This window comes from Condylura cristata, unplaced genomic scaffold (assembly GCF_000260355.1).
Source record: "Condylura cristata isolate star-nosed mole 26May11 unplaced genomic scaffold, ConCri1.0 scaffold00010, whole genome shotgun sequence".
NCBI lineage: Eukaryota > Metazoa > Chordata > Mammalia > Eulipotyphla > Talpidae > Condylura > Condylura cristata.
Window position 1 is genome coordinate 49,034,572 of NW_004567111.1, and position 25,844 is coordinate 49,060,415.

The 25,844-nt window shown below is 38.4% G+C and overlaps 1 protein-coding gene across 1 annotated transcript in view; it reads left to right on the forward strand.

Annotated features, from left to right (window-relative positions):
• Positions 1 to 25,844, forward strand: part of FREM2 (FRAS1 related extracellular matrix protein 2) — a 160,608-nt gene that overhangs the window by 129,088 nt on the left and 5,676 nt on the right. Inside the window, exons 10-17 of the mRNA XM_004680334.1 lie at positions 256 to 438; positions 4,280 to 4,410; positions 5,947 to 6,105; positions 7,718 to 8,021; positions 10,787 to 10,918; positions 12,874 to 13,205; positions 23,323 to 23,515; positions 24,825 to 24,929. Coding sequence (XP_004680391.1) covers positions 256 to 438; positions 4,280 to 4,410; positions 5,947 to 6,105; positions 7,718 to 8,021; positions 10,787 to 10,918; positions 12,874 to 13,205; positions 23,323 to 23,515; positions 24,825 to 24,929 — 1,539 coding nt within the window. The remainder of the gene's footprint in view (positions 1 to 255; positions 439 to 4,279; positions 4,411 to 5,946; positions 6,106 to 7,717; positions 8,022 to 10,786; positions 10,919 to 12,873; positions 13,206 to 23,322; positions 23,516 to 24,824; positions 24,930 to 25,844) is intronic.

Consider the following 25,844-nt stretch of genomic DNA (forward strand, 5'->3'; position numbering starts at 1 on the left):
TCCGAGGCGATTACGCTAATAAAACTTAAGACACACTGAGCCCAGAGCAGATACATTCTGGGAGCTGGCTAAGTAACAAGTAAAGAGTTGGGCACACATGCGAGGTCTCTCCTAACATTGGGTGAGGGAACAGAGAGAACCCAGGAATGGACTGTACTAGATAGTAAACACCTACCACATGGAAAGAAAATTGTAGACATGAAGAAAAACTATTCCTTTTACATTTTTATTTGTTTATGTTTCCCACAATTTTAGAGGCAATTATTAAATTTGGAGAAACTAAATTTAGCATTAGTGAACCCAAAGAACCAGGACAGTCGTCAGTGGTAAAAATTCCAGTGATTCGCCAAGGAGATACTTCCAAGGTTTCCATCGTAAGAGTCCACACCAAGGATGGCTCAGCCATCTCCGGAGAAGACTACCACCCCGTGTCAGAAGGTATGATATGCCCAGGCTCCTCTCCAAAGGCATGGGTTGTGCTAATATGTTAATGTAAATGCCCTTGAGAAATTATCCAACTAAATAGACATACTCCTTTAAATTAATCTTCTTCAGAAAAACAAACACAATGGAATTTATTTCCAAAGTTTTTCTTTTTTGATTTACAGGGTATTTATTTTGAAACTTAGGAAAATTATCAACAGATATGCAAGATGTCCTATTTGAGCCTAATTTATTTTCAGTAGGTTTTGTTGGTTTATTTTTTAATACATTTATTATATCATTATTCATTTTGTACAATGTATGGTTTCCCCATGAATTTCCCACCACCAGTTTACCCATGCACCATCACTATAGACCTTTTTTTTTATTCCCAACCTTCACCTGGCCCTTTTCCTTCTTCCTCCCCTACAGAATGTTTCTGATTTATAGTTGCCTGATGATTTTGATTTTGACTTTATTATAGTTAATATTTTTTCTGTGATTCCTTTTTGTTTCTCTACATTCCTCCTATAAGTGTAACCATTCTATATTTTTCTTTTTCTTTCTGGTTTATTTTTCTGAGCATAACCCTTCCAGCCACATCCATGTTGCTGTGAAGGGCATGTGTTCATCCTTTTTGATTGCTGTGTAATATTCCATTGTGTAAATATACCACATCTTATTGGTCCAGTTATCTATTTTTGGGTATCTGGGTTGTTTCCATAGTTTACCTACTGTAAATTGTGTTCCGATAAACAAAGGGGTGCAGGTGTCCTTTTGAATTAATGTTTTTGTGTCCTTTGGGTAGATTTTATCTTCATTAGTGGCTATCAAACATTAATGACATAAACAGTAATGACATTCCTGACATTATTCAATTCCATTGAAAATGTACACAGTAGTTAAAGTAGGTCTATTTAGTTTATTGAATACAAACAATCTAAAGCTTCAAGCTGGAAAATGTAATAATAGGAGCAGTGAAAAAAATACCAGCCACAGAAGCATCAATTCTCTGGGTCTCAGGAGACTTTCATACATGCTCTCCTTCAAATTGTGGCCTTTTTCCTTTACCTTGTATAGCAATAAAACAAATCAGTTCTTTTTCTGGATTATTTGCTCACACAAAGGCAACTAATTGATGTGCCAAATAAGTTTGTAAGTTATTTGTAGTTTTTAAAAAAGATATATTTATTTATGCATACAGAACTGGGATATAGGCCAGAGGTACAAGGGGTGAGAGGCTTCACCCAAGACAGTGGGGAGCAGAACCAGCAGATTGATAAAGTATACTGCTGAGGGAAGCAGTGGGCAGATCAGGTCTGCTGCGCCATGTGGGTCACCTCTTTGGCAGGAAATCGAACTTGTGCTGAAGCAGCTGTGGATGTCTTCTAGCACTGTGCTTTAACCTACTGTGCCACCAGGGAGAGCCTTATTTGTAGTTTTTCTTATCTACTCTGTACTTTTCTACACTTTACTCCCAACAATCATTTTAGTTCCTGATGATCACAGAGTGACAGACATTCATCTTGACCTCCTAACTTGTAGTCCTAACTTGTAGGAAAATTTTAGCAAGTGACTGATAGATAATATGGACTCAGTAATAACACTAACTATGAAGAAAAAAGTAGCATCATTTACAAAGGCACTTGTACTTTGCATATTTGGTAAAAGTTTGATATACTGTAGAGCTTCAAATTTTATCTCAGATTATTCTTCATGTAAAGAATAATATTTGAGATGAAATATATAAACCCAAAAGGAAAGAAAATAATGACAGCTGCTAAATACAAAAACTAAATTATGATTTCTAGAGTGAGCAGGTTTTATATGAAAGAAGCACCTTCTAAATATGAACAATATGACCTTTAACAAAATTTTTTAAGAAATAAAACCTCGTTTTGTTACAACAGAATAGTTTTATAACTATATAGTAAACTGACAAATTAAGTCAGAAAAAAATTTAAATAATATTAAATCAATTTGCATATCTTTTAGATAGCAGGTCAACATGCTATTTATGGTAATAAAGCTAAATGTATAATTAACAACATAGTGTTTATAATAGAAATTTAAGTGATTTGTTCTGCAACTCCAATTTCTCTTTCCATGACCCAACTTGAGGTCAGTCCTTTACAAATGATCAGAAAAAAATTAAATATAGAGTAAAAGTTGAAATTCGCTTTTTGTGCTAAAAATACCTAAAGTGAAGACTCAAGTGATTAAGAAAACTGTCATCTAGCAAATGTACTGTAAGATAAAAATAATTTAAATATATAACATAATTAAGTTTTTAAGTTCTTAGAAATTGGATTTGCATAACCCAGAGGGTTGCAAAACTGGAATGCTAATGGCCTGAGGCAAGCAATTAAAATGAATGAAGCAAGGCAAATTGGAGGAAAATGTTGAGCATTGAAGCCAAAAGATCCATTCTCTGCTGAGAAGAACCTTACTGTCCTTACCTGCTGGCTTATCATCAGGCAGGAACATGCAAAAAAACTCACAATTCAATTTTCCTAGAAAATCCCCAGAATTTTAAGCATAAGAATCTGATTTATTAATGCAAAGTCCCACAGGTCAAGCCAAACAGAATGAGTGGGACAGAAATGGTCAACTGTTTCCATCCTCTGCAACAAGTATAAGTTTACTCAGAGTCACAGAAATCTAAGAGTAATCTAGTACAAGAACTTGCTGGGGCCAAGGCAGAAAACAGTTTTATCTGGAAACAGAACTACCTCCATTTTTTTAAAAAAAACCTTTTTCATAATTGTCAGTTGAAAAATAGAAGTCAGAAAAAAAAATATGATAGAGACATATTTTCTTCTGGCACTTTTAAAGGATTTAGAATTATACTGGTTGAAGTTGCCTTGGTAAGCAGTATCTGTTAGTCTCATTGGAAGGATTATGTGGGCATTCTTTAATTTTTCTCATGAGTCAGTCTCTAGAAGATATAGTGAAACCAACAAAAGACTTTATCCAAGTATCATATTGTGATCAGTTGCTTGTTTGAGTTCAGCTAAATCAATTAATTGTTAACATTTTCAGAACTTTGACATGAATGGTTAAGAAAAGGGATTCTAGGGACCTCCTTGATGGCAAACAGGTTAGAGCGCAGCACTGCAAGCTAGCAGCAGCCACTTCAGTGCGAGTTCGATTCCCCATCCTGGAGGTGACCCACAGGGTGTGGCAGACCTCACCTGACCCGCCTGTTCTGCTCCCCACTCTGTCTCTGGTGAATCCTCTGACTGCCCCTGCATAAATAAATAAATCTTTAAAGGGTGGGGGGGGGAGGTTCTTATAAATGGCTTTAGTTTTCATGACAATGAAGCAATTATTTTTCATGAGGTAGGACAGAACCTAAATACTTAACTAAAAAAAAATTTCCTAAGATTGTAAGATTAAAATCAACAAAAAGTCTTAAAAATATTTTTGATATATGTTAAAATTCACTAACTTTATACACATCTTTACTGTTTACATTTTGTGTACAAAGTGTAAATTCTCTTTATACTTAATAATTTCTTTGACTTGTGTCTTGTTGGTCCAGAAGCCCTGGAAAATGAGAGCTGAGTTTTTCTGTTTGTGTCCCAGTATTAGAACTATTGATTTTCCTTCACTTCATTCACCATTTTCTCAAACTGTCAGTAAACAAATTAAAATGTTTCTTGGGATAAACATAAAAAGCAATAGAGTGCAATGCTAAGAATAATTGATGATACCAGCCATTCCATTTTATTCACACTCATACACACTTTCTGGGACCTCACAGTAATCTGGATTTCTTATTGTGGGTTACTGTCAAAATAAGTTGACTAAGGTTTCTTACAAAAAGATTCACTTTGTGACTTTGCATTTGTAGAAATTGAGTTTAAGGAGGGAGAAAACCAGCACTTTATTGAAATTGAAGTAATCTTCGATGGCATAAGAGAGATGAGAGAGGCCTTTACTGTTCACCTAAAACCCGATGAGAACATGATAGCAGAGACGCAGGTAAGGAACAGTGTGCTGACAAACTCATGACAACCATTTTATCAGGGAAAATGCATATAGACATCAATAGTGTATAATTAATTAATCAATTGTGTACAAATCACCCTGTGCTCTTGTTATCTTCCCAGAGCACATTCCCTTTTCATTTCCTAAATAAATTTCATCCCACTTTCCAATCAAGAAATTCCTGTCTCCCTTTGAAAAATCATGTTTGTAGAAGCTCAAGGACTGAGCTCCACATCAGCTGACTTCTTTCCCACTTCAGTCAGAAACAGTTGAATTTGTTGAGAGAAAACATCCAGAGAAAAGGCAGCATCACAGCCCCAAGATAAGGCATTTAATTCAGTGTAGGAGTCATTATAACATATGTTATAACCCATAAACCCAGCTGTTAATGCTTAAAAATTCTATCTGCTCTTTCTTGTATTGTCATTTTCTGGGCCTCAGTGACTAAAACATTGTGCTAATGCTTGTTTACTATGCTTTTGAAATTTAGATCGTATCAACCAGATATTCTTTAAGGTAAGTATAATTCACAGAATCTTCGACTTTAAACCCAAAATAATGTTTAAACGGAATGATTTTAGGAACAAATCAATGTTAGTATCTATGCTTAAATTTGTTCTATTTTGTTATTTGTTTTCTTGTTTGAGAGCAAATTGTGGAGATTTTTTTCTTTAAATATTTTTTATCTCTTTGTAATCTTTACTACTTCATAGCATTTTCTGCTATAGTGCCTTGTTTTTAAAGAGTATACTTAAAATTCAAGCATGAACAAAAATACCTTTTGATAAATCTTGATGACATATGTCTTTTATTATTGCTTTTTGAGAGTGTTAAATTAAACTTTTTTTGAGTACAAGGAATAGAGATTCACTCTAGTCATTTCAAGTGGTGAAAGCTTCTTTTATGAATACGCATGTAAATACAGGCTTGGGAACGGTGATACATACAGTTGGATGCCGGAGGTTATTCAGAAGCAAAGGCAAATTTATCAGCAAGGTGCTCTTGTCACCGACTCAGAGCAGATGTGCACAGATTCCTTTTCTGTCCATGACTCAGCCTCTCTCTCTGCCTGTGCTTCAGGCTTCTTATAACTTACTGCTCATATAAACTTCCCTTCCCTGGCACCATCCCAGCATGGCCCATGCTATTCTGTGACCTACCTTCTCTCAGGGAGTCTTTCAACATTTTCCACTACCAACTAATTGACTTTTTCATAGATCTTCCATCTCACAACCCCAAGACAGAGCTAGCTACAGTGGTTACAATTTGAAGGAAAAAATTAGAGTCCCAGTACTTCATGGGCCACATATCTACCAGGCTACTCTATGCCATGGCCAAGTCTGTGACCAGAGTGCCAAGGTCATGTGGAATCATGCCATGAGCCCTGAGGCTGTCCAGGAGCCCTGGCCATGACCCATCTTCACCATAATGAGCCGTGGACCTGCCAAGCATCATGAGTATCGTTCTGTACAATAGAAGCCCTGAGAATCTAGTATTTCGATGTTCGTGATAAAAATCTTTTCTTTTTAGGTAACCAAAGCCATTGTGTATATTGAAGAAATGAACAGCATGGCAGATGTCACTTTTCCTTCTGTCCCTCAAATTGTGTCCTTGCTGATATATGATGACACTTCTAGAGCTAAAGAGAGTGCTGGGCCCGTGTCTGGCTATCCTGTCGTCTGTATCACAGTGAGTTGAAAATTACAAGATTTAGAAAATTATAAAATAATTACCTCAAATAACTATAAACATTAACCAATATAGTATTGGCTTTTTCAGAAGGAGATAAAGTGAAAAAATGCTGCAAAGTCTAAGCTTTGAACTTTAGAAAGGAAAATAAAACATTAAGCAAATAAAGTTCCCATTTCTCTTCCTTCATCCAACAGAGCTTTATTAACTGATGTGTACACAGTGTTAATCTCATGTTATCTCAGTCTGTCACTGATAGAAAGATAAATACGCTCTGAACTCTATACTGAAAGAATTTAAGGGAAGACAGAGGAGAATGCATAGAAGTCTGTTACTCTACTATCGGGCATGATGTGATCATCATGAGAATGATACAAACTAGGAGTGAAGCTGTAGGGCCCCCCAACCCACTCCATATGAGGGAGTCACGTATAAGGGATCATCAGGGGCAATCTCCAGAGTTCAAGGTAAGAGTCAGATAAGGGAAGATCATCCCTGGAGGAAACAGTTGCCATGAAAGTTACATCTGGAGAAACAACAAGGAGAAAAAAATGTTATATTATCATTATTGTTTATTTTCCAAAGATTTATTTATTTATGCATACAGAACTGGGGTAGAGGACAGAAGCACAGGGGTGGTGAGAGGACTCACCAGAGACAGAGTAGGGAGCAGAACATACAGACTAATGAAATACACTGCTGAGGGGAGCAGTGGGTGAGACAGGCGAGATCTGCTGCGCCATGTAGGTCACCTCCCAGCCGGGGATCAAACTTGTGCTAAATCGGCTGCGGCTACTTCACAGTGCTGTGCTTTAAACCCAGTATGCCACCAGGAAGGGCCCCTTAGCATTACTGTTTTACTTACCTCCTCTTGACTCTAAATGATAAACTCCTAATAAGCAAAATCTGGTATGTACTGATTTTTATGTCTCAGTGGCTTTGACATAATGACCTACATATAATAGGTAGACAATAAATGCTTATTTAATTAATCATTTGGTGCCAGGTCTTTTAATGCTGTAGTGAGAAAGATGAACTTAGTTTGTGGGGTAGCAGGGTGTACTCCCACAAATGGCCTGAGCTGTGGAGTTGCATTGGACATTACCATGGCAGCACCAGACTAGAAAGGCCCCAGTGGAAGGGTGGCGCCGGCAATGGGAATGAAGAGGGCAATTTAGAAAACATTGAAAAGAACCTCCAACAGGTTCACTGGGAAAAGATGAGAGAATGGAGTAGGGTGTGGGGGAGGAACAAAGGGTGTGAGGATGTGAGGAAGAGGGAAAGAGAAAAAACAAGGACAACTTTGCCAATCCTGAGAGTTTAGGAGTTGATGGAATGAGTATCATTGTAATTCACAGCAACAAAGATAGAAACATCCAGTAAGTTGTATCAAATGCAAAATTAAAGTTCATTAAAGTTATGACTAGGAATAGAAATTTGAAGATTGCATGAGTAGCACAGAGACACATAAAAGCAGTGGAAGTGAAACATGATAGAGCTTGAGAGGAATGATTTCCATACTGGTCTATACCATAGTTTTGACAGTTAACTGTTTTTGTTTTCCATACATTTGCAGAACCTAAATAGTTGGTGTTATTATTTCTTTTCATAGGCTTGCAACCCTAAATACTCTGAATATGACAAAACAGGCTCTATTTGTGTGAGTGAGAACATCAATGATACTTTGACACGGTACCGATGGCTCATCAGTGCTCCCTCTGGCCCTGATGGCGTGACCAGCCCCATGAGAGAAGTGGACTTTGACACCTTTTTCACATCATCCAAGAGGATCACACTGGACTCCATATACTTTCAGCCTGGCTCCAGAGTACAGTGTGCAGCTCGAGCTGTGAATGCCAATGGCGATGAAGGCCTGGAGCTCATGAGCCCTATTGTAACCATCGGCAGAGAAGAAGGTAATGCATTGCCATTCGCATGTGAAGATGACTGGAAAACCATGGAATATCATAAATGTCTTGTTTCTGTTTATTAATTCATCCAAATGTCCCACATATTCCACAGTATTCTATAAGTATTTAAAAAACAAAAGTCTGTTTTTATTAAAATTTTCATGTCATGTTTACTCATGTCATGTTTTTGATCATCTGTTATCTACAAGGTTTTTGGCTGGCATTTAAGTGTTTCATACTGACAGAAAGAAAAGTAAGATAAGATTTCTGTCTTTAAGGAATTCAGCTAAAACCAAGGACACAAATTTTAGTTTGGACAAGCACATAAATGCAAAAACAGGAGTCATTAGTTGGATGTTGAGTGGATCAGGAAGGATTCATCAAAGAGGAGGTTCTAAAGCTGAACCTTGAAAACAGCAGAGGGTTAAAAAAATTCATGGAACATTCTGAGAATTACAAACAGAGAAATGGGAAGCATGTTTAGAGAAGACTGGAATTAGGAGATGAAGCAGAAAGGAATGGAAGTGTGGCTCATATGTTATGCCAAAAGCATTTCTACTTGGTCATTGGAGGAGCAGGAGTTTACTGGAGTTAGAGAAGGTCAGTCCAGAAGAACTATGTATATGTGCCCAAACTTATATCACAAGGGAGGTTGTGTTCAGGACCAGAGCTCAGAAATATTGGAGAAGAGCATCTGGTTGGATGGAAACCAGCTGAAAACAGAGAAAATTCACATTACAAACAATTCATTTTGTAGAAGAACTTTTCAACTAGATTTATTAAATAGTCTAGAAGACTCCATTTCTGAAATTTTCAGTTTCATACAATGATTCAGAAGTACATTTGTCCCATAAAGAAAAGTTAAATTTACCATCTCTGGTCATTATTTACGATAATAACAAAGCATTAGGATTAAAATATGTGATTTTAGTTTCTCTTAAAAACAACTATGTTAATATCCTCCTCCCCAAGAAAGTAATCAATCCTTTAAAATGATTCCCCCTCATTTGTAAGACACTCAAATCAGGTACTGAGATCTGCCTTTGATTTTATTGTTATTCTAGTAAATACATGTCCATTTTCTCTGGTTTGTACAAATAGAAACTAAATTGTCAAGTTTTCCTGAAATTATCTTGGTTGCTTCCATGATATTAAAATAAAAACAGCAATTCTCTGAAAAGCAAACATTGGAGAAATATTTTCATGTAAACATTCTTGCAATTCAAAGAGATAGATAAATTGACAGATTAAATAGGTAGATAAGATAGATGATAGAGACTAGATATAAAGTGATAATTTTATATCAATATATATCACTATGTGAATGTGTAAGTCTCAGTATATTTTTGTCACTATGTATAAGTTGTAATTTGTAATAAACATACTGTAAAAAATAGAGAAAATTTTACCATATATATTTGTTCTCTGGCTAAGATTTACTATTTATTTTAAAATTAAGTACACTTTAATTTTATTTGCTTGGAAGTAGTATATATTCCATAACTAGTCGTAAGTATCTTATTGTAGGATAAACATTCAGTTTACTTCATTATTTTCTATCCTATCAGTTTCAATCATTTTTACTATATTTAGTCATTTTACTATGCCTGCTCACACTTTATATGAAGACAATTTTGTGATATGATCAGAACCAAGACTATCTAGCACATATGACATCACAGAAATCGAATACTACTTTTTCTCAGACTTTACAAAATACTCAAAATTTTTTTTAATGAATTTTTACATCAGTGTTCATTTTTGTACAAGTTTGATTTCTCCTCAGGTGTAATCTTGTGTCACTTGGCTCACATCTGGTCCAAGGGAAACACTCCATAAAATTCTCACCACCATGACATCCATGAACCATCACCAGAGTCTCTTGTGCTCTTCCCTCCCCTTTTTTGTTCCCTCTCCTCCCTGCCCCCTACAAAATGTCTCTGATTTATAGTTTGCCTGCTATTTTGACTTTTTTTTATGCCTGATCCCTTGTGTGGTTCCCCTACATTCCTCCCATAAGTGAGGAGGAACATTTTTTTTTTTTTTAAAGATTTATTTATTCGTACAGAACTGGGGTACAGACCAGAGTTGCGGAGGGTGAGAAGATTCACCAGAGACAGAGTGGGGAGCAGAACAGGCAGATGGACGAAGTACACTGCTGAGGGGAGCAGCGGGCGGGTCAGGAGAGGTCTGCCGCGCCATGTGGTCGCCTCCGGGGCAGGTGGGGATCGAACTCATGCGGAAGTGGCTTCAGTTTCTCAGTGCAGTGCTCTAACCCGCTGCGCCACCAGGGAGGGCCCGAGGAGGAACATTTTTATTTCTCCTTCTGACTTATTTCACTGATCATAATCCCTTCTCACTCCTTTCATATTATTACAAATGGCTTTCATTTATCATTTTTGATTGCTAAGTAGTATTCCATTGGCTGTATATATCACATCTTGATTCAGTCATCTGGTTTGGGACATTTAGTTTGTTTTCCATATCCTAGGTGTATTTAAATGGTGCTGCAATAAACAAAGGAGTGTAAGTTTCCTTTCAAATTAATGTGTTTATGAACTTTGGGAAAAGGTCTTAACTGTTAAGAAGTAGCCACAGTCTGCTGTGATTACTTCTTCCACTGTCTTTACTTCCTTATGTTTTCCTTTCCTAATAATGTCTTAGAACACAGAGAAGTATACAGTACAGAGAAAAGTAATAGTTTCTCTTTCAAAAATATTTTAGTGTTTTCTGTTCTTTTAGCATAGATATGTTTATTTTTTTTTCTCCAGGTCTTTGTCAGCCCCGGGTGCCAGGGATTGTGGGAGCTGAGCCTTTCTCAGCCAAGTTGCGTTACACTGGCACCGAGGACCCAGAACACACAAACCTTATCAAACTCACTGTCACAATGCCTCACATCGATGGTAGGTGATGGGGTGAACAAAACCATGGAAGTGGTTTGGGCTCCTTATCTGGTTCATTTTAGTGAATAACCTGAATAATGAAATATATGGTAAGTGCATAATTCAAGTAATACAGTAATTTGAATTTAAGTCCTTCTGCTTCTTTCAAGTGATTCTGGTTTTTTTTTTTTAATTTCATACAATTCAAACATTATTTAAAATTTAATAAGTTTAGACACAGTGAAACAAAACTTTGGTTAATGCACAGATGTGTCTTCAAAACTCTTGAATTTGGACTGGCAGTAAATATTTTGGTCTCTTGATACTTACCATCAACATTTATTTGCTATTTCATAGCTAGAATTTTATAAATACTTGCTAATATTAACTGTAATGACTTAAATATTTCCTTGGCATTGAAATAAAATTAAAACTATAACTCAAAGTTCTGTGCTTATTTTCTCTGCTTAAGAAAGTGTGGCCAGAATTGGTGAGTCAATAGCCTTATCCACATTGTATAAACATTTCTCCACATATACAAGAATTTTCAAGTTTATCCCCTCCAGGCACTGTGTACTTGAAGTAAATCATTAATATTAATTTATTATTTGACATGTTAGTCATATTTTAAGTAGCTAAGGAAGAGGAAACATGGGGAACTAGAAGGTAGAATCCATTCCCTTCAGAAAAAGTATAATTCTGCTTTGCTTATTTCAGGCCTGGACTTGTATTAGTGGGAGGTAGATGTAACAATGATCTGCAGTTGTTAAAGTTCAATGCAGATCTTAACTTTGACCTTCCTACTCTAGAGGTGAGAATTGGCATTACAAAGGGCTTAGCAGGAACCTGTCAGAAAAACAGACCTATAAAACCTTCCCCTGTAGAAAGACTGATCCCCTGTGCTGCTCCTAAGGCTTGACTTTGCATGTCATTCACTAGCCTGAGTTCTGCAAGGGTTCTTTTGTGTGAAGTTTTGCTCTGGGAAAATCTCAAAAGGGGATGGAAAGGGGAAAGCATCTTTCATAGCTATTTTGATGCATTGTTTATGCCAAGGTTCCACAAACTATGACTTATGGAAAATCCCCTCCTTGCCTATCCATGGTCTGCAGATTAAGAATGATTCTTACATTTGTTTAATGATTGGGAAATTCTTCAAGAAGACTATCTCATGACACATGATAACTATATGATAGTCTTAGACTAGTCAAGATGAAGTCTGTGACACACAAATTAATTCCTTTGTCTTTCATTGATGGTAATCTACTATCTACAATGGCAGCATTAAGCAGTTGAAGCAGTGAGATCTTATGGCCCACAAATCCTAAAATATTTGCAGTTGGGCCCTTTACAGAAGCTGTTTGCCAACCCTTACTCTATATTAGATCATAGAAGTTTTCAAATTTTGGCCTTAGGACACCCTTAACATTATTTAGGGCTTCAAGAATCTTTGTTTTTATGGGATATATTTAAGTATGTCAACTGAACTTTAAAACTGAGGAATTGTTAAATATAAGGTTTTCATTTATTTTAAAATAACAAGAAAATATTTATTATACATTAACATGAAAAACAGATTTAAGAAGAACTTTAATTTATAAACAAATAATTTATGTGAATAGCATTGTTCTTTTGAAAATATTATTAAATATTTCAATATTCAGCTATAAATATCTCCAGTTTAATAAAAGAAACCTGTATTCCTATATCTGCTCCTGGATCCAATCGACTGTAATCTATGATGTATTGTAGCCAAAGAAATCAAAAGTCAAATACTATCTCGTATCATGATGCAAATAACTTTAGTGTCATGGATTTCCTGAAAGATTCCTGGGAACCCCAGGAGTCTGTGAACAGGGCTTTGATAATCAATACTAAACAGCACTGTACAGTAATTGCTGTGCAAGAGATAATGTACCAAGTACTCTTAGCCCTTTGCTGTTGGTGAGCCTGGCACTCATGATTCCAATTCCTCCTAGGCATGCTTCCTGTCATCTCCACTAAGGAACTTTCCAACTTTGAGCTCACCCTCAGTCCCGACGGCACACGAGTTGGAAACCACAAGTGCTCCAACCTTCTGGATTACACTGAAGTGAAGACCCACCATGGCTTCTTGACTGATGCGACCAGAAACCCAGAGATCATAGGAGAAACATATCCTTACCAGTACAGCTCGTCCATCAGAGGTGCCAGCACCCTGCGCTTCTACCGAAACCTTAACCTGGAGGCCTGTCTGTGGGAGTTTGTGAGCTACTACGATATGTCAGAACTGCTTACTGACTGTGGAGGCTCCGTTGGGACCGATGGTCAGGTAGATTTTTGAACATTTTTTGAACATTTGGTCACTGGATAAACTCATTGATTTTTGTTTAATTATGTAGGTTTGAATTAAATCCCAACTCCAGTCTTCCACTTGGGATTCAGGTCATTGGGCAAAAGGAAGGAGGACCGGGTAACTTGGGGGGGGGGGGGGGCGGGGTGTGAAAATCCATGTCTCTTTCTGCAACCACGTGTCAATTATATGTACCTTTCTTTTTGGTAATGCTTTAAATCTATTTCGATATAAAAAAAATCAAATACTAATTTATTTTGAAATCTACATTTCTGTGTGTTGGCATAGAAGCCTGTGACACATCATAGCCTACCTCACGTAAGGCAAGATGGTGCTGTAGGTCAGTCTAGCTTTTCCTCCTCTTCACTATCTTTCTTCTCCATCACCTTACTTTTTAATCTTTTTTCCTCCTTCCATCTGCAACTTCTGCTTGTCTCACATTTTCTTCGCTCTCTGTTTCATTTCTTTATCACTAACAGACAAAATTATTTCCATTAAAATCTTGTTATTTCTGGCCCTCCCTGGTGGCACAGCGGGTTAAAGCACCGCACTGAGAATCTAAAAGACACTTCCTCATGAGTTCGATTCCCGCCTGCCCCGGAGGTGACCACATGGCGTGGCAGACCTCTCCTGACCTGCCCACTGCTCCCCTCAGCAGTGTACTTCGTAGATCTGCCTGTTCTGCTCCCCACTCTGTCCCTGGTGAATCCTCTCACCCTCCACATCTCTGGCCTGTATGAATAAATAAATAAACCTTTAAAAAAAATCTTGTTATTTCTGCTTTACAATTTCTGGCTTCTTTTCATACTATACAGATTCTACATATGAATAGACATACACACACACACTTCATCATCATCACACTTTAAATGACCAAGAATCAAGGTTTCCACTGATAGTTACAATAATCTAAAACATGCAGGGTGTAGGTTAGAATTGTAATGAATATTTGTACTAAAATTTGTACTCTATCCTGGACTAAATACAACATTGAATGGTACCCAGAATATATTATGTCTTTCAAGAGTTAGCCAAGATGGGATGATTGTTTTCTGTGCCTTAAAGTAAAAGAAGATGGCGCAGAGGGTTAAAGCACTGCACTAAGAAGCTTAAGCCACTCCTGCATGAGTTCGATCCCCGCCTGCCCCAGGGGGAGATCCACATGGCGTGGCAGACCTCTCCTGACCCGCCCACTGCTCCCCTCAGCAGTGTACTTTGTCGATCTGCCTGTTCTGCTCCCCACTCTGTCTCTGGTGAATCCTCTCATCTTCCACATCTCTGGTCTGTACCCCAGTTCTGTATGAATAAATCAATAAATCTTTTTAAAAAAAATAAATAAATAAAAAATAAAAGAAGATAAAGCAAGTAGTAGCAAGAGAATGGTAGATGGTCACTCACTCTCAGTTTAGTCCCACAGTGAAGCAGTGAAGCATGACCTTCAGCTGGTATTCATGTGGATGGGGCAGCCCTTTGATGTGTCTGGCGAACTATTGGTTTCAAGGTAGTGAGACATAGTCTTCACCACCACCTCCTCAGCAGCAAACTATTCAGAAACTTGCACAGCTTAGTAAAATTCCCAAGCAAACCACCAAGAGAAAGACACTGTGGAATGGTGGGAAGAATCTGGGTTTTGGAATCATGCACACGCTGACTTAATTTGACTCTGATGTTTTCTAACTATGTGTTCTTAAACAAGTTGCTTAAAAGGTCCCTCAGCCTGTCCTTACCACCTGAAAGATACGTGGGAAAAAAATCCTATGCCCAGAATAAAAAGTGAAGACTCCTTTTAAATCTAACTCAGTCTTTGCCTTCATAAATCAAGTATCTCTGGTCCCTTTAAATCTTCCTTACAGACCCTATTCTTCTTTTTTTTTTTAAAGATTTCTTTATTTATGCATATAGAACTGGGGTACAGGCCAGAGGTGCAGGGGTGGTGAGAGGCTTCACCAGAGACAAAATGGGGAGCAGAATAGGCAGATTGATGAAGTACACTGCTGAGGGGAGCAGTGGGCAGGTCAAGAGAGGTCTGCTGTGCCTTGTGGATCACCTCTGGGACTGGAGATCAAACTTGCACTGAAGTGGCTGCCGCTAGCTTGCAGGGCTGTGTCCTAACCCACTGTGCCACCAGGGAGGGTCAGACCCTATTTTCAGTCAGTGACTAAGTCGTTCCTATTTCCTTTCTGATTATTCTTCTTAGGATCTTGCTAAGTCCCAGAACCTGTTGGCATCAACCAAAATGGTTGTAGTAATAGATTACATTATAGTTCTTGTACTTCCTTGTTCACGTCACTCTGTACCATGAGCCTTTTTGTAGATCTCATGGGGGGTTAGAGTCAGTTTTCACCCTCAAGGACATTTTCTGTCTTCTTGGCAAAATGGCAGCACTTTTCCATCTTTTGTGCCTTTTCTAGGAAAAGTCCAACACACCTTGTTTGAACCTTATCCTATTACATATGTCCACTTACCCCAGTTTATTGTGGGGAATTTTTTTTGTTTGTTTTTATTTTTTATTTAAAGATTTATTTTTGCATACAAAAGCTGAAATACAGGCCAGAGGTACAAGAGTGGGGTGGTGAGAGGACTCATCAGAGACAGAGTGTGGAGCAGAACTGACAGAAATACACTGCTGAGGGGAGCAGTGGGCAACACAGGAAAGGTCTGCTGTACCCTGTGGGCCACTTGCCTGACCAGGGATCGAACAGGGATGTAACACTTGTGCTGCAGCAGTGATGGATAGTTTTATGTGTTGCACTTTAACACTTTGATCACCAGGGAAGGCCCATATCACGGGAATTTTGAATGCAAACCTTGCACACTTATCTGTTCATTTCTCCAGTGAAATCATATTATAACACATGCTTCGTTGGTATTATTTTTATAACCATTCCTTTATTTAATTCGATGAGCTCAGAGGGGATTTTTTTGTTATTATTATTTTTTTCCCTATTACTATACTGCTAGCTAGGAAAAAAAATAACTACTCTGCAATTGCACTGCTAATGGTTCTACTCCATGAAATGAAAACTGGCAACTGAAGGTTTCAGTTACATTTCTCCTGCTTGAAAGGCTTGTTACCTAATACTAGGCATAGGGAGAGAGGGGTCTGAGTATAAACCAACAGTCAGTTCTTAAACGAAATGGCCTGCTTATTCTAGCTTCTTCTGAAAGGAGTTTTCTACTTTTAGAGTTTAATAGAAATTTAATAGCATGGTGCTGATGATGAACATCACAGATGACCAGATGCAGTGTTAATCACTGAAATTTCAGGATCTTGATATAAAATTCTTAAAGCCTTAGAATAAACCAAATGGCAATATAATTTAATAAAGTACATTGCTCACTCTCTTAGGGTAAAGCTCCTTCCCCCACTTTCACCCTTGGGTGAAACTACTTTCTTCTTCCTACTGAGGTTCTCCTATACACTTTACCCCTGGCCTCCTGCCACAATATTCTAATATAGCTAAGAGAAAATAAAGTATGAATTGAGCCCTCCCTGGTGGTGCAGCAGGTCAATGCACAGCACTGAGAAACTAAAGCCACTTCCGCATGAGTTCGATCCCTGCCCCCAGGTGATCCACATGGCACAGCAGACCTCTCCTGACCCGCCTGCTGCTCCCCTCAGCAGTGTACTTCATCGATCTGCCTGTTCTGCTCCCCACTCTGTCTCTGATGAATCCTCTCACCACCCCTGCACCTCTGACCTGTACCCTAGTTCTGTATGCATAAATAAAAAATCTTAAAAATAAAAAGAAAATATGAATTATAATAGAAATTTGACCTTTTGAGATACTATCCCTTTTTTTGGGGGGGGGGTAACATGGTTTACAGCACTGTAATTGATTCAGGGGAGTAAATTCACAGTTCCTTTGATTATTTTCCTAATTTTATCCCTTTAGTTTTGGGTCTTAGAAAGAAAATTATCTAGTTATAGGAGTAATAACCATAATAATAACTAACATTAATGCTTATTATGTCTGAAATTCTCCTAAGTACTTGATATATTTTCAGGAATTCTGTCACAATGAGACAAATACTAATTTTGCCTACTTTTAGAGCTGAAACAAAGCCAATTCAACTACCTTATCTAAGCTCATACTGTTTACAAGCCTATGTGCTCAAATACCTCATGATATTTATGTGAGGAATTAATTTAGTGAATTGAATGCCATTTAATGGCTTGCTTGTAGGAACAGATATGGTCATCAGTGCAACTGCAAGAAAAGCAGATGCATTGTTCCCTCTGTTTTTGATTCAAGGATTCTGCCTAGCAGCCATTGAAAAAAAAAAAAAATGTGCCAAGTAACATCTACCCACAAGACTGATAAAATCAAGCAAATCCACCTCAAGCCCCGTAGTCTACAGCTTCACTGAGTATGGGCAGATCAGATGTAAATGAAAACGTGTTTCACAAGACAGCATTGGGAGAAAGCAACCCAAATGCTTAATGAACACATTCTGTTGTACTTGCGAATTTGATAAGAATTTAACAAGCTTTTATATTTCTGCATGTAGGCAAGGAAAACAGACAAAGATGTAACTAAATGTGCTCCAGGAAGCTTCAGGTTTAATAGCCCATCCCACTACTCACAGTCCCCGAGCAGGCCAGCACTGCTTGAGGTCTGTGTGTCCTCTGCCAATTCCACAGCCCTGGCCATGCAGCTAATAGGTGCTACTTTCGCTCTTCTGGTCTTTTTATAGACTTGGCACCTTAAATCAAGATAATAACTGTGCAAATAAAATTTACCACCTGATAATTGCTTCTTCCAGGAACATGATGATGAAATGATTTTTTCCTCCAAATGTTCTTACTAGCTAGAGCTTCTGTGAGGAAATATTGCCAAGTTCTTGCATTTTTCTTTGTGATTGAAGAGCTATTTCTAACACACTCTGAAAGGATTGTTTCCCAACCTCCGTAGTCAGATTATTTAACTTACAAGAAAGAATTGCAGAACTGAAGAAATCACCTGGAATATCCAGGGTGTTAGCAACAATGAAATTTTATTAAGAAATTTTATTAAGATGACTTCTGCTTTTGTGACCTTACTCAGTGCATATTTACTCACTAAGTGAAATGGAGTCTTTTCAACTTGGATATTTTTTATTTCTTCTTATAAAATAACTTCTTGGGGGCCCTCCTGGTGGCACAGTAGGTTAAAGCATAGCAATATAAAGCTATCCACAGCCACTACAGCACAAGTTAGTTCCCCAGCCAGGAAGCTGACCCACATGGTGCAGCAGACCTCTCCTGACCCACCCGCTGCTCCCCTCAGCAATGTATTTCAGTTAATCTGCCTGTTCTTCTCCCCACTCTGTCTCTGGTGAATCCTTTCACCCCTTGTACCCCTGGCCTTTACCCTAGTTCTTACATGCATAAATAAATAAACCTTTTAAAACGATAAATGAATTCTTTTAAAAATAAAACTCCTTAGTTCATTCTATATCTTGCCAAACTGACTGTTTATACTGCAAAATCAGAATCTTAACTCTTTCCTTGTGAGGTAAATAGCTACTGGTATCAGCAATTGAGGGGCTTGAATAAGCTGCAGAAATGCAACCTAATTCCAGTTTTCACTTGGAATATGAAATTATAGTGTATTTTGAGAAAAAGAGTTTGCTTTTGGAAAAGTTAAAGTTTTTCCTTTGTTGCACAGTTCAGTGAGTAATTTTTCTTAATGATGTGTTTGAATTAGAAACATGGAACTTTGGGGCAGGAATATACTTTAGAAGCCATCCCTCCCTGTTACTTTATTTTACACTTAGGATACTGGTTTGCTTTTTTTTGGCATACAAGTCATTCTAAATAATTTTTTAAGAAATAGCATTAAGAGGCCCTCCCTGGTGGTGCAACGAGTTAGGACACAGCACTGCAAGCTAGCACAGCCACTTCAGTGCAAGTTCAATCCCCCTGCCTGGGGGTGATCCACGTGGCACAGCAGACCTCTCTTGACCCACCTGCTGCTCACCTCAGCAGTGTACTTAGTCAGACTGTTCTGCTCCCCAATCTGTCTCTGGTGAATCCTCTCACTGCTCCTGCACGTTCTGTATGAATAAATAAATAAATCTTTAAAAAAAAAAAAAGTAGCATGAAGAGTCTAAAATATTTTCATGAAATATGTTGCTTTCTATTTTGTGAAATTTATCAATTAGCGTTTTAAACAAAGTGGCTCACTTTTTTTTTTTTTAAAGATTTATTTATTTGTACATACAGAACTGGGGTATAGGCCAGAGGCCCAGGGGCGGTGAGAGGCTTCACCAGAGACAGAGTGGGGAGCAGAACAGGCAGATCGACGAAGTACACTGCTGAGGAGAGCAGCGGGCGGGTCAGGAGAGGTCTGCCAAGCCATGTGGTCACCTCCGAGGCAGGCGGGAATCGAACTCATGCGGAAGTGGCTTTAGTTTCTCAGTGCTGTGCTTTAACCCGCTGCGTCACCAGGGAGGGCCAGTGGCTCACTTTTTAATTGAAAGTAATGACATCCACATGGAAAAGTAGGAAACTAAAAATGTGCAGAAAAAGAATAAGCAGCTCACTCATTTTCCCATTACCCCTTTATACAGACATATTTTCTAATCTCTTTTTAATATATGTATCCATTTTTAATAAAAGCAGTACAGTAGTATTTTTGTCACATAACATGTTGCTTTTTAACTCGCTATATTCTCCCAGCACCAGGAAAATTCTTCTGATTTTTTTTTTTTTTTATATTTAAAGAACAGGTTTATTAGGGAAAAGGACAAAAAAGTAAAAGACACTTACCTAGACACAGGAAGGCAAAAAGAGCCACCCTGGAAGGGACAGGTTTAGAGAGGCCTGCATGGTTTGCAGGCAGGCAGCCTTGGGGAGAGCTACCTCTGCTGAGGGAGGGCAGTGAAGAGAAGCCCCGGCAGGTGCAGGTCATGGGCAGGCAGGAGGCTGCTGCCCTGCGGAGGAAGAGAGTTGGCAACAAGAAGCACCTGCATAGGCACAGGTGGTCCTGGCTGCTGCCAGTTCTTCTGGGTTTTGATGCCTACATGATATCTCACAGGGTGAAATATTAATCGTAATACCAATGGCATAGGAATTGACTGTCAGTGTCAAAAAAAGCACAGCCCCTCCCTGCTGGCGCAATGGGTTAGGACGCAGAACTGCAAGCTGGCCACAACCACTTCAGTGAAAGTTCAATCCCCGGCCTCAGTGGTGACCCACATGGCATGGCAGACCTCCCCTGACCCACCCGCTGCTCCCCTCAGCAGTGTACTTCGACGATCTGCCTGTTCTGTTCCTCAGTGTCTCTGGTGAACCCTCTCACCCCCCGCACCTCTGGCCTGTACCCCAGTTCTGTATGGATAAATAAATAAATCTTTTTAAAAATGCACATCAAGATCAGTTACTCACTGATTGCACTCTATCCATCCTTATGAAATATTGTCTCCAAGGACTCTAATTGCAGGGTCCTTCACCTGCTGGCCAGGAAGGAAGATAATGAGGGGTGATAGCTACTCACAAATGATGTGCTAGATTGGTGGTTTTCTTTTTATATATTTTGTTGGAGATTCACGTCATTCTTGTGATTTGATGATCCATTTAAGTGCATGTTAAAGTGATAAGTCGTAGCTAGGATTTAAAGTATTCCCTAACACATATAGATGATTCCCATTGCTAGCTCAGTGTGTGGAAGAACTAGAACGGTATTAGAAAGCCTACCTGGAAATTCAAAGGAGTGTGATCTGATGTAGGTCTGTTTTCTACTGGATGCGAGAAGATAGTTGTATTTACCTCAATATTCTGCAAAATTGAAGAGTTAATATGATAAAGTTGTTACTGGAAAAGCTGGGTCCTTATGCCTGTCACTACAGGTGATAATGAACAGAAACAGGAATTGAATCGATAAGAAGTGCTTTTATTTAGAATGCTGGTCAGTGATCTGAAAGCGTATCACCCTGAAGAAACTGTTCGGACTTCTCATCTCAAGCTGTCCTTCTTATATTGAATCAAACAAAGATGGTCTTAAGAGAGTCAGTTTATCAGAACAGTTAATATTTCTGGTATCTGTTATGTTCAGCTCCGAGGCTTAGTTATTCAAATCATCTTGGCCTCAGTACATCTTAGCCTCCTGAGCTTGCTTAATTTCTGAGGGCATCAATGTCCAGCACCCCTTGGGGGTCAGGGGGCAGCAACCCCAGTTCAAAGCAGAAGTTTTAGGCTAAAGAGAACAGATCATTAGTCATATAGGGCGTAGTGTATGTGTACAGATTCCTGTGTGAGGTGTGGTGCTTCCCTGCCTCCCCAGCCTGCTCTCAACTTTTGTTAGGTGATTTTTGAACCAACATCAGCTTTGTTTGGAATGTGCTGATGGAGTATGAGAGAGTAGAAAAAGTATGGGCCAAAGGCTGTGTTTTGATATTGGCAGGTTTGCTCAAAAAGCTTAAAGAATTTGCTTTATTTCTTTCAGTGTTAATTTGCCTCTTTCCCTCTGACCATCTCGTATTCATCCAGCCATCTATGCATTCACACATGCATATAAATGAGATTATGGAGGAGAGAAAGCTACTGAATAGTTTTTACTGTGTACCTAGCACCATAGCTGAGATGTAAACATCTCCATTAGCTATGTGAAGAACCTGATTATTTCGCCACATATTTTTTTTTAAGATTTATTTATTTATGCATATAGAACTGGGGTACAGGCAGAGGCAGTGAAAGGATTCACCAGAGACAGAGTGGGGAGCAGAATAGGCCAAATGACAAAGGGGAGCAGCAGGTGGGTCAAAAGAGGTCTGCCATGCCATGTAGATCACCTCCGGGGCAGGGATCGAACTCATGCTGAAGTGGCTTCTTAGTGCTGTGCTTTAACCCGCTGTGCCATCAGGGAGGGCCCTCCCCAATTATCTCTTTAATGAAGTATACCATTCTCTTACATCCTTATTAATTTTTTGACAATATAAGATTTCTCTTCTCAGGTATGGTCACTCTACCTCTCCCACCACCAGAGCACCCACAGTCCTCCACCATAGCCCTTTGCTGGTCCTCCCCTCTCCCCCTTTCACCCCTTCTCATTTCCTAAATGACTCAGACCTATGGTCAGCTTTCAAAGCTTTGTCTTTGTCTGATGTTTTGTTGGGTTTTAAAAGAGCTATTTTAAAGCAAGACACTTCAACTAAATGTTCTTGAGACATCTTCAATATCACATTTGCTTCCAGATTTTTCCTGCTTAACTTCATCTTACTCTACAAATAATTTAGAATTATCTTCCTAATTAACTAATAATTTAGAAAACAACTCCAGTGTTCTTTTTTTTTTTTTTAAGATTTATTTATTTATGCTTACAGAACTGGGATACAGGCCAGTGGTATGGTGGGTGAGAGGCTTCACCAGAGACACAGTGGGGAGCAGAACAGGCAGATTGATGAGTTACTCTGTTGAGGGGAACAGCGGGTAGGTCAGGAAAAGTCTGCCACCCACGTGGTTCAGCTCCAGGGCTGCCAGGGATTGAGCTCGTGCTGCAGTGGCTTCGGAGAGCTTCATAATATGGTGCTTTAACCTGTTATACCACCTGGGAGAGCCCCCCAGTGTTTAAGTGATGAATGGCTACATAAAATGTGGTATGTGATTACAGTTGGATGCTCTTCAGTAATAAAAGTATTAGAAAATGGTACGCTATGGATATACCTTGAAAATATTATGCTAATTGAAAGAAGTCCATCCCGAGATCACATATTGTGTGATTCCATTTATATGAAATATTCACAATGGACAAATACATACTAATAGAAAGAAGGTGTTGAAAATGCCCTAACACTGACTGATCTGAAAGCAATACAACTCCCTGAATATATTAAAAACCATCAGTAAGTCCACTTTCACTAAGTGAGTACACCTAGTTGGTAGTGACTATATCTTAGTAAATCTTCTATAAAACTAAAACATTCATTGAAGTATAAATGCAGTTTATTTGCAAAGGAAGGTGATATTATAACAACTACTTAATTGTTCCCAAATTAAATGAGGGGACAACTCAAAATCTTTTGTTAAATGAGAGGAAAAATGGCTTGTACAAAATTAGGTTCATTTAATTAACATTGCTGAATTATGTTGATAGATGTTATTGTATTGTTTCAGGTCCTAAACTTAGTGCAATCCTACGTGACCCTTCGAGTCCCTCTCTATGTCTCCTACGTGTTCCATTCTCCTGTCGGGGTAGGAGGCTGGCAGCATTTTGACTTGAAATCAGAGCTTCGCCTCACTTTTGTGTATGACACTGCCATCTTGTGGAATGATGGTATTGGCAGCCCACCAGAAGCCGAACTTCAAGGTGGGTTCATACGCTTGGAAAATTCTCATTTATTTACCTATTTGAATTGTGTATGAGGATTTTTTATTGCAGCTACAAATAATAAAAATAGCTTTCCAGATATTTTATGTTATGGTCATTTTATTGTTGTTTTACAAAATTTAATGCCTTAAATTAATTATGTACCATTAAACATAGCATCTATTTTTTGTGAATGTTTAACTCTTACATTACACAATATAATCTATATGTTTTCCTGGATTCTAGAAAATGGATAAAATCCATTTTAAAGATAAGGAATGCATGCAAGGGGGAAAGCTGTATGTTTTGTTGGAGAATCCTGGATTCTAGTTCTGGCTGTACAGTTCACCAACTGTATGATCGGAAACATATCACTTAACCTTCATGACATGCAGTTCCTTCTGGAAGACAAGCCAACCATCTAGTTTTTAAATTCTATTATTCCTTGTCACTTTAGCTGAATGTCTTGGAACAGTCATGGTGCATACCACGAAGCATCTGCAAAATATAGCTTCAATCTCTATGTCAGGATCGTAGGAAAAGGTCCACAAACAGAGCTAATAAATCCATTAGTACAAAGGGTGCTATTGCTTTTCAAGCACACCTTACTGCTCTGGTTCCAAGAATCATACCTGGACTACATTTAGGAGCCAGAGGGGAAATGCTGTTGATTGTACATCTAAAAATCTGCTGAAATGCCAGATTAAAATTAATGTTATATAAAAGTTAATAGGGTCACCCTAAATCATCATTCTGGGTTATTTCGGTTATTTCAAATGTTTTATTTCCACGTCTTACCCTAGAAAAGGTGGAGGCCTTAATGTAGGCCCATTCTGTTTCTCAGTTTCTACAAAGGGATCTCATGTTTTCTTCATCTGGTCCCAACTGTGGTCAAAACTGCTAAATTTCCTGGGAAAGCTGGAAAGTTTTCAGTAAGCGTATAACATTTTGAATTCTGCTGATGGACCAAAACCCAATTCCGTGGACCTGTCCAAATTTTCTAAATGTGACCAGTTCATGGTGTCTCTGCATTATGCAGCTTCATTGTCATAGTCTACAGCTTGTCCTGTTGTAACCAGGGCATTTCCTATTGACCTCACTCATATCTAATTCAGCTTTGCCTCCCTTCTGATCCTGATCTTCTTAGAAAAACAAAACAAAACACTTATTGCTCAGGAATTTTCTTATAGTATGCTTTGACTTGAATACGTAAAAAGGAGATGGACTTGAATTCATTCTTGGAAGAAATCTTATATATTAGGAACCCCCGTCACCAATATTTCCACGCATGTGCCTTATCCCATTGTAGGGTCTCTCTATCCAACCAGCATGCGCATCGGTGAAGAGGGACGTTTGGTCGTGAACTTCAAGACAGAAGCTCAATTCCATGGTTTATTTGTGCTTTCACATCCGGGTAAGCCCCAACATCTATTGATATCTACTCTTAGTACAGCAAGTATATGCTTTTCCATATTCACATGTTTCAGCTTGCCTACTTGTGAGCTTTGAGGTTTTATTTCAAATGAATTATGTATCTGCAATTACCTACATGATCAGGGCTTGATCACTGTCCAACTACATCTCATAGTCTAAAAATATCACCTATCTAGACTTTTATGGAAAATGCATATTGGTGAAAATGATTTAAACAAAAATTCCATTGAGTTCATTTTAAGTGGATTTTTCTCTAAATAAAGAGTATAGCATTAGGGCTCTCCCTGGTGGTACAAGGGGTAAAAGCGCAGCACTGTGAAGCTATCATTAGCCACTGCAGCAAGAGTTTGATCCCTGGCCAGCCAGAGGGCTGACCTACAGGCCACAGCAGACCTCTCCTAACCCACCCACTGGTCCCTTCAGCAGTGTATTTCAGTCTATCAGCCTAGTCTGCTCTCCTGTCTGTCTCTGATGAATCCTCTCAACCCCCTCCCACATCTCTGGCCTGTACCCCAATTCTTATATGCATAAATAGATGAACCTTTTTTTAAAAAAGAGTATAGCAGTAATCATCTCCTTCTCTACCTCAATTCCATTGTGCAAAAAAAAATTGTATTTTTAAGTGATTCACTTAGCAAGTATGTTTGCTCACAGTTCTTACCTAAGTTTAGCTGAAAGTCTTTATAATATAGCCGTGAATAGTACTTTATTATCACACCTGTTAACTAATATCAAACTTGTTAATTATCTTTTATAAGTATATCTATGGAACTTTACTTTGATGAGTCACACTTTGAATATCAATAAGGTGGCAATCCTTAAAGTCTATGTCTATATTTTTATTTCATATAAAAGACATTTCACTAAAAGTAATTTTTTTTTATCACTCTCCATG